This window comes from Salvelinus namaycush, chromosome 27, assembly GCF_016432855.1.
Source record: "Salvelinus namaycush isolate Seneca chromosome 27, SaNama_1.0, whole genome shotgun sequence".
In the NCBI taxonomy this organism is placed as follows: domain Eukaryota; kingdom Metazoa; phylum Chordata; class Actinopteri; order Salmoniformes; family Salmonidae; genus Salvelinus; species Salvelinus namaycush.
The window spans coordinates 12,597,035-12,610,198 of NC_052333.1; the positions used below are offsets into that span (position 1 = coordinate 12,597,035).

General features: G+C 46.1%; 1 protein-coding gene across 1 annotated transcript; it reads right to left on the reverse strand.

Moving 5' to 3' along the window:
- Positions 1 to 1,582: 1,582 nt before the first annotated feature.
- LOC120022471 (oxidoreductase NAD-binding domain-containing protein 1-like) lies at positions 1,583 to 5,070 on the reverse strand. The gene is made up of 4 exons (XM_038966388.1): positions 4,642 to 5,070; positions 3,565 to 3,810; positions 2,623 to 2,731; positions 1,583 to 2,342 (listed from the first exon to the last, which is right to left on the reverse strand). The coding sequence occupies exons 1-4, from the start codon at positions 4,759 to 4,761 to the stop codon at positions 2,185 to 2,187; spliced, it is 633 nt and encodes a 210-aa protein (XP_038822316.1). The 5' UTR covers positions 4,762 to 5,070; the 3' UTR covers positions 1,583 to 2,184.
- Between the last annotated feature and the right edge of the window lie 8,094 nt (positions 5,071 to 13,164).

Here is a 13,164-nt window from a genome sequence, read left to right on the forward strand (position 1 = left end):
ACCATCAAGAAACGTATATATACACATTTTATACTGCACATCACACGGGTCAGAGGTCAAAATCAGTCAGGCTCAGTGCAATGAGCCTTGTACAACTTATGTTCATTGCATTTGATGAACACCTGAGTCAAGTGAATATTCATGGTAAAGATGCATTAATTTGTTCAAGTTGTACCCAAGTCAAGCCAGTTGTTCAAGTTAGTACCTGATAGAGACCTGTGCTGTTATTGTGACCGTATTACCGCCACACCAGTGGTCACGAGTCATTACCGCAGTCAAATTCAACATGACTGTTTAGTCACGTAACAAGGCTTCTCCAAGCTCTGATGCTCATTAGTAGCCTACCAAACTTGCTAACCACTAGGTTAGCGCTCTATTGTCCCTCTAATCACTGACATCAATGCAAATGTATTGGAAAATGTAATCAAACTTCATGAGAGCCCATGAGCTCATGTTGCTCAACATTTCTATAGGCTATGCAATTTCTGAGAAAAAAAAAGTTTTGATGGCCTCTATTAAAAAGAGGATCCAATCAGCTTTCTATGGGCTAGGCCTACGATATTTACTTATTATATTAAGCACATTGCTTCTCTTTACAACAGAAGTATATCCTACCTGGCTGGCATGAAAATGAACCACGGGAAAAGCGTCCTCCATTTGCTATTTACATAAACTAAATGTCATCCATGCACTTAAAGACAAGATTAAATCAAGAAAAGTCTGATGGGTGACAATTTTAGCCTATCACTTGTGAATGACTCCAAGCTTGTGTGCTCAGTAAGGCAAGAAATAGCGCATGCCTCCCCCCTTCACAGAACAGCGCAAACTGGCTCTAACCAGAATAGAAAGAGGAGTGGGTGGCCCCGGTGCACAACTGAGCAAGAAGACAAGTACATTAGAGTGTCTGTTTCTCAAACTAGACGCCTCAAGTCCTCAACTGGCAGCTTCATTAAATAGTACCCGCAAAACACCAGTCTCAACGTCAACAGTGAAGAGGCGACTCTGGGATGCTGGCCTTCTAGGCAGTTGCAAAGAAAAAGCCATATCTGAGACTGGCCAATAAAAAGAAAATATTAAGATGGGCAAAAGAAGACAGACACAGGACAGAGGAACTCTGCCTAGGCCAGCATCCCAGAGTCGCCTCTTCACTGTTGACGTTGAGACTGGTGTTTTGCGGGTACTATTTAATGAAGTTGCCAGTTGAGGACTTGTGAGGCGTCTGTTTCTCAAACTAGACACTCTAATGTACTTGTCCTCTTGCTCAGTTGTGCACCGGGGCCTCCCACTCCTCTTTTTAGAGCCAGTTTGCGCTGTTCTGTGAAAGGAGTAGTACACAGCGTTGTTCGAGATCTTCAGTTTCTTCGCAATTTCTCGCATGGAATAGCCTTCATTTCTCAGATCAAGAATAGACTGACGAGTTTCAGAAGAAAGGGCTTTGTTTCTGTCCATTTTGAGCCTGTAGTCAAACCCACCCAATGCTGATGCTTCAGATACTCAACTAGTCTAAAGAAGGCCAGTTTTATTGCTTCTTTAAATCAAAACAACAGTTTTCAGCTGTGTTAACATAATTGCAAAAGGGTTTTCTAATCATCAATTAGCCTTTTAATATGATACACTTGGATTAGTTAACACAACGTCCCATTGGATCACAGGAGTGATTGTTGCTGATAATGGGCCTCTATACGCCTGTGTAGATATTACATAAAAAATCTGTAGTTTTCAGCACAATAGTCATTTACAACATTAATGTCTACACTGCATTTCTGATCAATTTGATGTTATTTTAAAATGGACAAAAAATGTGCTTTCTTTCAAAAACAAGGACATTTCTAAGTGACCCCAAACTTTTGAACAGTAGTCTAGATGTTCCAACGGTCAGCATCAGGGGCTTGTAGGCTATGAGTGGAAGCCAGGAGATGCTAAATGTGTTTGTTAATTAACGGTCAGTTATACACGACAATCACCGGCTGACCTTCACAGCCCTAGTATAGACGCATGTTCAGGTGAAGTTAAATAAATAAAATGATGTGTGCAGCTCCGGACAAATATGGTCCAATAGTCCTTGACATGTTGCCATGGTAACGTGGGCTGGTGCTTGGTCTGATCTCCTAGGCACTGGAGGAGAGAGCAGGGATAGTTAGGCCGGGGTTAGATGATGATGAAGAGGTCTGTCTCTAGTACACACTACCACCACTTCTCAAACAGTATCCTTTCCTGGGATAGGCCTAGGCTGAGTAGGGTCTCGACCATGCTCTCTATCATGGGTGGAGGGCCACACAGGTAACACAGAGTGGTGATAGGGTCGACGTGGCGACGCAACCCCCCCTCTGACAGCCTCCCACCTGGGGAAGATCAATTCAACATTTATTAGAAGTGCCATTCATTTTTTTTTTTAAGACATTAAAAACATACATTAAAAAGTAGCTAAAAACACTTTCATACCAGTACTACCATTCTGGGACTAGCATCCATTTAAATTAATTGAGAATGTATCCGTTTTGCAACCAATGGAAGCATATCCAGTTCAAATATAGATCATTTCAAAGCCAAAGTATACCAACCCACTGTAGATTCTATCAGTAAACATTTGTGGTTGTGTTAAGGTCATTCTGTGGGACTTACGGTTCATGTACGGTTGGAGTTCCTGGTCGATGTCTGCGGTCTGTGCGGTGATGTGGAAGTCACAGGAGAATTTCTCTGGGAATTCCTTACACACATTTATGATGCTTTTCTGAGAGCAGAGCAGGGACGGGAAGAACAAGTATTGGTCTCATTCCTACACACACAGGCCATTTCTCAATTAGATTTGTTCAACTCCTGTGTCTTCTTCTCCGTTCTCCCTCACCTCCTTTTGAAAACGGTGAAAGTTAATCGAGGCAAGGCGGCGAGGAGAGGGAATGTGGACGAAAATACGCTGTATGAAATGAGACTCCTTCTCCACTCACGCGTCATCAGGAAAATTACGTTTACAGGGGTGGATCCCAAATTAAAATGTGTGAAGTGATTCAAACAAGACATTATAGATAAAACAGTAAGTAGAATATTGTTTTTAAACGTGCATGCATTTCTCCTCCGACAAAACAAAAGCTGATTCAAAGGGGGTGTGGCAGATTTTAAAACTCTTCCGCAAAGGACTCTGGTATCCTCGATGAAAGGAGGCTATAGAGGAAGGCAGGACACTTCTGTTCGACCTACTAATGAATTGACATCTCCTCAACCACTTATCGGTTTCCGGATCACGGAGGAGAAAGGGTGTAACGGTATCCCCTGTATATAGTCTCGCTATTGGTATTTTACTGCTGCTCTTAACTACTTGTTACTTTTATTTCTTATCGTTTAAAAAAAAAAAAAATGCATTGTTGGTTAGGGGCTCGTAAGTAAGCATTTCACTGTAAGGTCTACAAAACCTGTTGTATTCGGCGCATGTGACTAATAAAATTTGATTTGAAGTACAGGCTTTTGCCCAAATGAGAAAAGACCATACATCCTGATACAAATATATATACACTGATACAAATACTTGCAACCACACACACGTCCTCTCTCTCACACACACACACACACCTTGAAGAGCAGCTCCTGTGTGTTCTTGGCACTGTAGCAGAGGTGGGTGGAGCCTATGTGGTAGCACCTCCCTGCGTTAGTGGGGTTCTGTCGTAGCAGGTCAGCGGCATGGAGCAGGATGGAGTATAGAGGGTTAATGCCCACGCCCCCAGCCACCAACAACAGGTCGACAGAGGGGTCAGAGGGCAGGGGGTCAAAGAAAAAGTTACCACCCACACGCATCGCTACATGGGAGTCCATGGTGCACTGTAGGAGGGAGAGAGTGGGGGCGGGAGCAGAGGGAGGGGGAGAGAGCAGAGGGAGGGGGAGAGAGCAGAGGGAGGGGGAGAGAGCAGAGGGAGGGGGAGAGAGCAGAGGGAGGGCGAGAGCAGAGAGGGAGGGAGGGCGAGAGCAGAGAGGGAGGGAGGGCGAGAGCAGAGAGGGAGGGAGGGCGAGAGCAGAGGGAGGGAGGGAGGGGGAGAGCAGAGAGAGGGGGAGAGCAGAGAGAGGGGGAGAGCAGAGAGAGGGAGAGAGAGCAGAGAGCAGAGAGAGGGCGAGAGCAGAGAGCAGAGAGAGGGCGAGAGCAGAGAGCAGAGAGAGGGCGAGAGCAGAGAGAGGGGGAGAGCAGAGAGAGGGGAGAGCAGAGAGAGGGGGAGAGCAGAGAGAGGAGAGCAGAGAGAGGGGGAGAGAGCAGAGAGAGGGGGAGAGAGCAGAGAGAGGGCGAGAGCAGAGAGAGGGCGAGAGCAGAGAGAGGGCGAGAGCAGAGAGAGGGCGAGAGCAGAGAGAGGGGGAGGGAGAGAGTGATTATTTTGTACTGATAAATAGCTCAGGTATGAGATGTGTCCACATTCTAGAATGATCTGCTTTCTGCTCCCTATTGTGGAGAAAATGTCTATTTCAGAGACTTCCAGTGCAGCGTCGGTTTAGCTACGTCTGAACAGACGCTGTTACACACAATGGGAAAGAGAGAGCAGAGAGGAGGGAGAGAGACAGACAGAGCAATTAACAGATAGTGACCAGCAGAAATACTGACAAAGCTATTGATTGATTTTGAGGCACTACCGACAAGTGAACATTTTAATTTCAATGCACACACACCTTGGTGTGTATCCAGTGTGCAGGGGGATGTTGTGTGTATTTGACAGCCAGCTCGATGACACCCTCTTTCTGCAGCAGACCTGGACTGGAACACACAGAGAATCCTCCTACCTTCTCCATACCAGGGATGAAGAAGTCCACCCTACACAGACACACGCAGCAGGGGAAAAAACACTCAAACAGACAGTAATCAATAAAACACAAGTGTCCAATAGTCTAGCGCTGATCCAAATGAAATCTTAAAATGTACAGAACGTGTCGATGACATCTCTGTTTATACACACACCACAGAAAGGGAAAAAATCCCACAAGTTTTAGAAGAAAAGAAAAACGTCAATAAGCACACAGCCCTCCAAGGAAATACTAACTAGTAACCATCTACTGCTCTCTCTCTCCACCTACCCCTCCAAGGAAATACTAACTAGTAACCATCTACTGCTCTCTCTCTCCACCTACCCCTCCAAGGAAATACTAACTAGTAACCATCTACTGCTCTCTCCACCTACCCCTCCAAGGAAATACTAACTAGTAACCATCTACTGCTCTCTCTCCACCTACACCTCCAAGGAAATACTAACTAGTAACCATCTACTGCTCTCTCTCCACCTACCCCTCCAAGGAAATACTAACTAGTAACCATCTACTGCTCTCTCTCCACCTACCCCTCCAAGGAAATACTAACTAGTAACCATCTACTGCTCTCTCTCCACCTACCCCTCCAAGGAAATACTAACTAGTAACCATCTACTGCTCTCTCTCCACCTACCCCTCCAAGGAAATACTAACTAGTAACCATCTACTGCTCTCTCTCTCCACCTACCCCTCCAAGGAACTACTAACTAGTAACCATCTACTGCTCTCTCTCCACCTACCCCTCCAAGGAACTACTAACTAGTAACCATCTACTGCTCTCTCCACCTACCCCTCCAAGGAAATACTAACTAGTAACCATCTACTGCTCTCTCTCCACCTACCCCTCCAAGGAAATACTAACTAGTAACCATCTACTGCTCTCTCTCCACCTACCCCTCCAAGGAACTACTAACTAGTAACCATCTACTGCTCTCTCTCCACCTACCCCTCCAAGGAAATACTAACTAGTAACCATCTACTGCTCTCTCCACCTACCCCTCCAAGGAACTACTAACTAGTAACCATCTACTGCTCTCTCTCCACCTACCCCTCCAAGGAAATACTAACTAGTAACCATCTACTGCTCTCTCTCCACCTACCCCTCCAAGGAACTACTAACTAGTAACCATCTACTGCTCTCTCTCCACCTACCCCTCCAAGGAAATACTAACTAGTAACCATCTACTGCTCTCTCTCTCCACCTACCCCTCCAAGGAAATACTAACTAGTAACCATCTACTGCACTCTCTCCACCTACCCCTCCAAGGAACTACTAACTAGTAACCATCTACTGCTCTCTCTCCACCTACCCCTCCAAGGAACTACTAACTAGTAACCATCTACTGCTCTCTCCACCTACCCCTCCAAGGAAATACTAACTAGTAACCATCTACTGCTCTCTCTCCACCTACCCCTCCAAGGAACTACTAACTAGTAACCATCTACTGCTCTCTCTCTCCACCTACCCCTCCAAGGAAATACTAACTAGTAACCATCTACTGCTCTCTCTCCACCTACCCCTCCAAGGAAATACTAACTAGTAACCATCTACTGCTCTCTCTCTCCACCTACCCCTCCAAGGAAATACTAACTAGTAACCATCTACTGCTCTCTCTCTCCACCTACCCCTCCAAGGAAATACTAACTAGTAACCATCTACTGCTCTCTCTCCACCTACCCCTCCAAGGAAATACTAACTAGTAACCATCTACTGCTCTCTCTCTCCACCTACCCCTCCAAGGAAATACTAACTAGTAACCATCTACTGCTCTCTCTCTCCACCTACCCCTCCAAGGAAATACTAACTAGTAACCATCTACTGCTCTCTCTCTCCACCTACCCCTCCAAGGAAATACTAACTATTAACCATCTACTGCTCTCTCTCCACCTACCCCTCCAAGGAAATACTAACTAGTAACCATCTACTGCTCTCTCTCCACCTACCCCTCCAAGGAAATACTAACTAGTAACCATCTACTGCGCTCTCTCTCCACCTACCCCTCCAAGGAAATACTAACTAGTAACCATCTACTGCTCTCTCTCCACCTACCCCTCCAAGGAACTACTAACTAGTAACCATCTACTGCTCTCTCTCTCCACCTACCCCTACAAGGAACTACTAACTAGTAACCATCTACTGCTCTCTCTCTCCACCTACCCCTCCAAGGAACTACTAACTAGTAACCATCTACTGCTCTCTCTCCACCTACCCCTCCAAGGAAATACTAACTAGTAACCATCTACTGCTCTCTCTCCACCTACCCCTCCAAGGAAATACTAACTAGTAACCATCTACTGCTCTCTCCACCTACCCCTCCAAGGAAATACTAACTAGTAACCATCTACTGCTCTCTCCACCTACAACTCCAAGGAAATACTAACTAGTAACCATCTACTGCTCTCTCTCCACCTACCCCTCCAAGGAAATACTAACTAGTAACCATCTACTGCTCTCTCTCTCCACCTACCCCTCCAAGGAACTACTAACTAGTAACCATCTACTGCTCTCTCTCTCCACCTACCCCTCCAAGGAAATACTAACTAGTAACCATCTACTGCTCTCTCTCTCCACCTACCCCTCCAAGGAACTACTAACTAGTAACCATCTACTGCTCTCTCTCCACCTACCCCTCCAAGGAACTACTAACTAGTAACCATCTACTGCTCTCTCTCCACCTACCCCTCCAAGGAAATACTAACTAGTAACCATCTACTGCTCTCTCTCCACCTACCCCTCCAAGGAAATACTAACTAGTAACCATCTACTGCTCTCTCTCCACCTACCCCTCCAAGGAAATACTAACTAGTAACCATCTACTGCTCTCTCTCTCCACCTACCCCTCCAAGGAAATACTAACTAGTAACCATCTGCGCTCTCTCTCCACCTACCCCTCCAAGGAACTACTAACTAGTAACCATCTACTGCTCTCTCTCCACCTACCCCTCCAAGGAAATACTAACTAGTAACCATCTACTGCTCTCTCTCTCCACCTACCCCTCCAAGGAACTACTAACTAGTAACCATCTACTGCTCTCTCTCTCCACCTACCCCTCCAAGGAAATACTAACTAGTAACCATCTACTGCTCTCTCTCCACCTACCCCTCCAAGGAACTACTAACTAGTAACCATCTACTGCTCTCTCTCCACCTACCCCTCCAAGGAAATACTAACTAGTAACCATCTACTGCTCTCTCTCTCCACCTACCCCTCCAAGGAACTACTAACTAGTAACCATCTACTGCTCTCTCTCTCCACCTACCCCTCCAAGGAACTACTAACTAGTAACCATCTACTGCTCTCTCTCTCCACCTACCCCTCCAAGGAACTACTAACTAGTAACCATCTACTGCTCTCTCTCTCCACCTACCCCTCCAAGGAAATACTAACTAGTAACCATCTACTGCTCTCTCTCCACCTACCCCTCCAAGGAACTACTAACTAGTAACCATCTACTGCTCTCTCTCTCCACCTACCCCTCCAAGGAAATACTAACTAGTAACCATCTACTGCTCTCTCTCCACCTACCCCTCCAAGGAAATACTAACTAGTAACCATCTACTGCTCTCTCTCCACCTACCCCTCCAAGGAACTACTAACTAGTAACCATCTACTGCTCTCTCTCTCCACCTACCCCTACAAGGAACTACTAACTAGTAACCATCTACTGCTCTCTCTCTCCACCTACCCCTCCAAGGAACTACTAACTAGTAACCATCTACTGCTCTCTCTCCACCTACCCCTCCAAGGAAATACTAACTAGTAACCATCTACTGCTCTCTCTCTCCACCTACCCCTCCAAGGAAATACTAACTAGTAACCATCTACTGCTCTCTCTCCACCTACCCCTCCAAGGAAATACTAACTAGTAACCATCTACTGCTCTCTCTCTCTCCACCTACCCCTCCAAGGAAATACTAACTAGTAACCATCTACTGCTCTCTCCACCTACCCCTCCAAGGAAATACTAACTAGTAACCATCTACTGCTCTCTCCACCTACCCCTCCAAGGAAATACTAACTAGTAACCATCTACTGCTCTCTCCACCTACCCCTCCAAGGAAATACTAACTAGTAACCATCTACTGCTCTCTCTCCACCTACCCCTCCAAGGAAATACTAACTAGTAACCATCTACTGCTCTCTCTCTCTCCACCTACCCCTCCAAGGAAATACTAACTAGTAACCATCTACTGCTCTCTCTCTCCACCTACCCCTCCAAGGAACTACTAACTAGTAACCATCTACTGCTCTCTCTCCACCTACCCCTCCAAGGAACTACTAACTAGTAACCATCTACTGCTCTCTCTCCACCTACCCCTCCAAGGAAATACTAACTAGTAACCATCTACTGCTCTCTCTCCACCTACCCCTCCAAGGAAATACTAACTAGTAACCATCTACTGCTCTCTCTCCACCTACCCCTCCAAGGAAATACTAACTAGTAACCATCTACTGCTCTCTCTCTCCACCTACCCCTCCAAGGAAATACTAACTAGTAACCATCTGCGCTCTCTCTCCACCTACCCCTCCAAGGAACTACTAACTAGTAACCATCTACTGCTCTCTCTCCACCTACCCCTCCAAGGAAATACTAACTAGTAACCATCTACTGCTCTCTCTCTCCACCTACCCCTCCAAGGAACTACTAACTAGTAACCATCTACTGCTCTCTCTCTCCACCTACCCCTCCAAGGAAATACTAACTAGTAACCATCTACTGCTCTCTCTCCACCTACCCCTCCAAGGAAATACTAACTAGTAACCATCTACTGCTCTCTCTCCACCTACCCCTCCAAGGAAATACTAACTAGTAACCATCTACTGCTCTCTCTCTCCACCTACCCCTCCAAGGAACTACTAACTAGTAACCATCTACTGCTCTCTCTCTCCACCTACCCCTCCAAGGAACTACTAACTAGTAACCATCTACTGCTCTCTCTCTCCACCTACCCCTCCAAGGAACTACTAACTAGTAACCATCTACTGCTCTCTCTCTCCACCTACCCCTCCAAGGAAATACTAACTAGTAACCATCTACTGCTCTCTCTCCACCTACCCCTCCAAGGAACTACTAACTAGTAACCATCTACTGCTCTCTCTCTCCACCTACCCCTCCAAGGAAATACTAACTAGTAACCATCTACTGCTCTCTCTCCACCTACCCCTCCAAGGAAATACTAACTAGTAACCATCTACTGCTCTCTCTCCACCTACCCCTCCAAGGAACTACTAACTAGTAACCATCTACTGCTCTCTCTCTCCACCTACCCCTACAAGGAACTACTAACTAGTAACCATCTACTGCTCTTTCTCTCCACCTACCCCTCCAAGGAACTACTAACTAGTAACCATCTACTGCTCTCTCCACCTACCCCTCCAAGGAAATACTAACTAGTAACCATCTACTGCTCTCTCTCCACCTACCCCTCCAAGGAATACTAACTAGTAACCATCTACTGCTCTCTCTCTCCACCTACCCCTCCAAGGAAATACTAACTAGTAACCATCTACTGCTCTCTCTCCACCTACCCCTCCAAGGAAATACTAACTAGTAACCATCTACTGCTCTCTCTCCACCTACCCCTCCAAGGAAATACTAACTAGTAACCATCTACTGCTCTCTCTCCACCTACCCCTCCAAGGAACTACTAACTAGTAACCATCTACTGCTCTCTCTCTCCACCTACCCCTCCAAGGAACTACTAACTAGTAACCATCTACTGCTCTCTCTCTCCACCTACCCCTCCAAGGAAATACTAACTAGTAACCATCTACTGCTCTCTCTCTCCACCTACCCCTCCAAGGAAATACTAACTAGTAACCATCTACTGCTCTCTCTCCACCTACCCCTCCAAGGAAATACTAACTAGTAACCATCTACTGCTCTCTCTCCACCTACCCCTCCAAGGAAATACTAACTAGTAACCATCTACTGCTCTCTCTCTCCACCTACCCCTCCAAGGAAATACTAACTAGTAACCATCTACTGCTCTCTCTCCACCTACCCCTCCAAGGAAATACTAACTAGTAACCATCTACTGCTCTCTCTCTCTCCACCTACCCCTCCAAGGAAATACTAACTAGTAACCATCTACTGCTCTCTCCACCTACCCTCCAAGGAAATACTAACTAGTAACCATCTACTGCTCTCTCCACCTACCCCTCCAAGGAAATACTAACTAGTAACCATCTACTGCTCTCTCCACCTACCCCTCCAAGGAAATACTAACTAGTAACCATCTACTGCTCTCTCTCCACCTACCCCTCCAAGGAAATACTAACTAGTAACCATCTACTGCTCTCTCTCTCTCCACCTACCCTCCAAGGAAATACTAACTAGTAACCATCTACTGCTCTCTCCACCTACCCCTCCAAGGAAATACTAACTAGTAACCATCTACTGCTCTCTCCACCTACCCCTCCAAGGAAATACTAACTAGTAACCATCTACTGCTCTCTCTCCACCTACCCCTCCAAGGAAATACTAACTAGTAACCATCTACTGCTCTCTCTCTCCACCTACCCCTCAAGGAACTACTAACTAGTAACCATCTACTGCTCTCTCTCTCCACCTACCCCTCCAAGGAAATACTAACTAGTAACCATCTACTGCTCTCTCTCTCCACCTACCCCTCCAAGGAAATACTAACTAGTAACCATCTACTGCTCTCTCTCTCCACCTACCCCTCCAAGGAAATACTAACTAGTAACCATCTACTGCTCTCTCTCTCCACCTACCCCTCCAAGGAAATACTAACTAGTAACCATCTACTGCTCTCTCTCCACCTACCCCTCCAAGGAAATACTAACTAGTAACCATCTACTGCTCTCTCTCCACCTACCCCTCCAAGGAAATACTAACTAGTAACCATCTACTGCTCTCTCTCCACCTACCCCTCCAAGGAAATACTAACTAGTAACCATCTACTGCTCTCTCTCTCCACCTACCCCTCCAAGGAAATACTAACTAGTAACCATCTACTGCTCTCTCTCCACCTACCCCTCCAAGGAAATACTAACTAGTAACCATCTACTGCTCTCTCTCCACCTACCCCTCCAAGGAAATACTAACTAGTAACCATCTACTGCTCTCTCTCTCCACCTACCCCTCCAAGGAACTACTAACTAGTAACCATCTACTGCTCTCTCTCTCCACCTACCCCTCCAAGGAAATACTAACTAGTAACCATCTACTGCTCTCTCTCTCCACCTACCCCTCCAAGGAAATACTAACTAGTAACCATCTACTGCTCTCTCTCTCCACCTACCCCTCCAAGGAAATACTAACTAGTAACCATCTACTGCTCTCTCTCCACCTACCCCTCCAAGGAACTACTAACTAGTAACCATCTACTGCTCTCTCTCTCCACCTACCCCTCCAAGGAACTACTAACTAGTAACCATCTACTGCTCTCTCTCCACCTACCCCTCCAAGGAAATACTAACTAGTAACCATCTACTGCTCTCTCTCTCACCTACCCCTCCAAGGAAATACTAACTAGTAACCATCTACTGCTCTCATCTCCACCTACCCCTCCAAGGAAATACTAACTAGTAACCATCTACTGCTCTCTCTCTCCACCTACCCCCTTCCAAGGACAATACTAACTAGTAACCATCTACTTCTCCCTCTCCACCTACCCCTCCAAGGAAATACTAACTAGTACCATCTACTGCTCTCCTCTCCACCTACCCCTCCAGGAAATACTAACTAGTAACCATCTACTGCCTCCTCTCTCACCTACCCCTCAAGGAAAATACTAAAATAGAACACTACTGCTCTCTCTCCACCTACCCCTCCAAGGAAATACTACACTAGTACCATACTGACTCTCTCTCCACCTAACCCTCCAAGGAAATAATAATAGTAACCATCTACTGCTCTCTTCTCCACCTACTCCCTCAAGGAAATACTAATAGAAACCATCCACTGCTCGCTCTACAAATACTCCTCCAAGGAACTTACTAAATAGTAACCATCTACTGCTCTCTCTCTCCACCTACCCCTCCAAGGAAATACTAACTAGTAACCATCTACTGCTCTCTCTCCACCTACCCCTCCAAGGAATACTAATAGTAACCATCTACTGCTCTCTCTCCACCTACCCCTCCAAGGAAATACTAACTAGTAACCATCTACTGCTCTCTCTCCACCTACCCCTCCAAGGAAATACTAACTAGTAACCATCTACTGCTCTCTCTCCCACCTACCCCTCCAAGGAAATACTAACTAGTAACCATCTACTGCTCTCTCCACCTACCCCTCCAAGGAAATACTAACTAGTAACCATCTACTGCTCTCTCTCCCCCCTACCCCCCCAAGGAATACTAACTAGTAAACCATCTACTGCTCTCTCTCCACCTACCCCTCCAAGGAAATACTAACTAG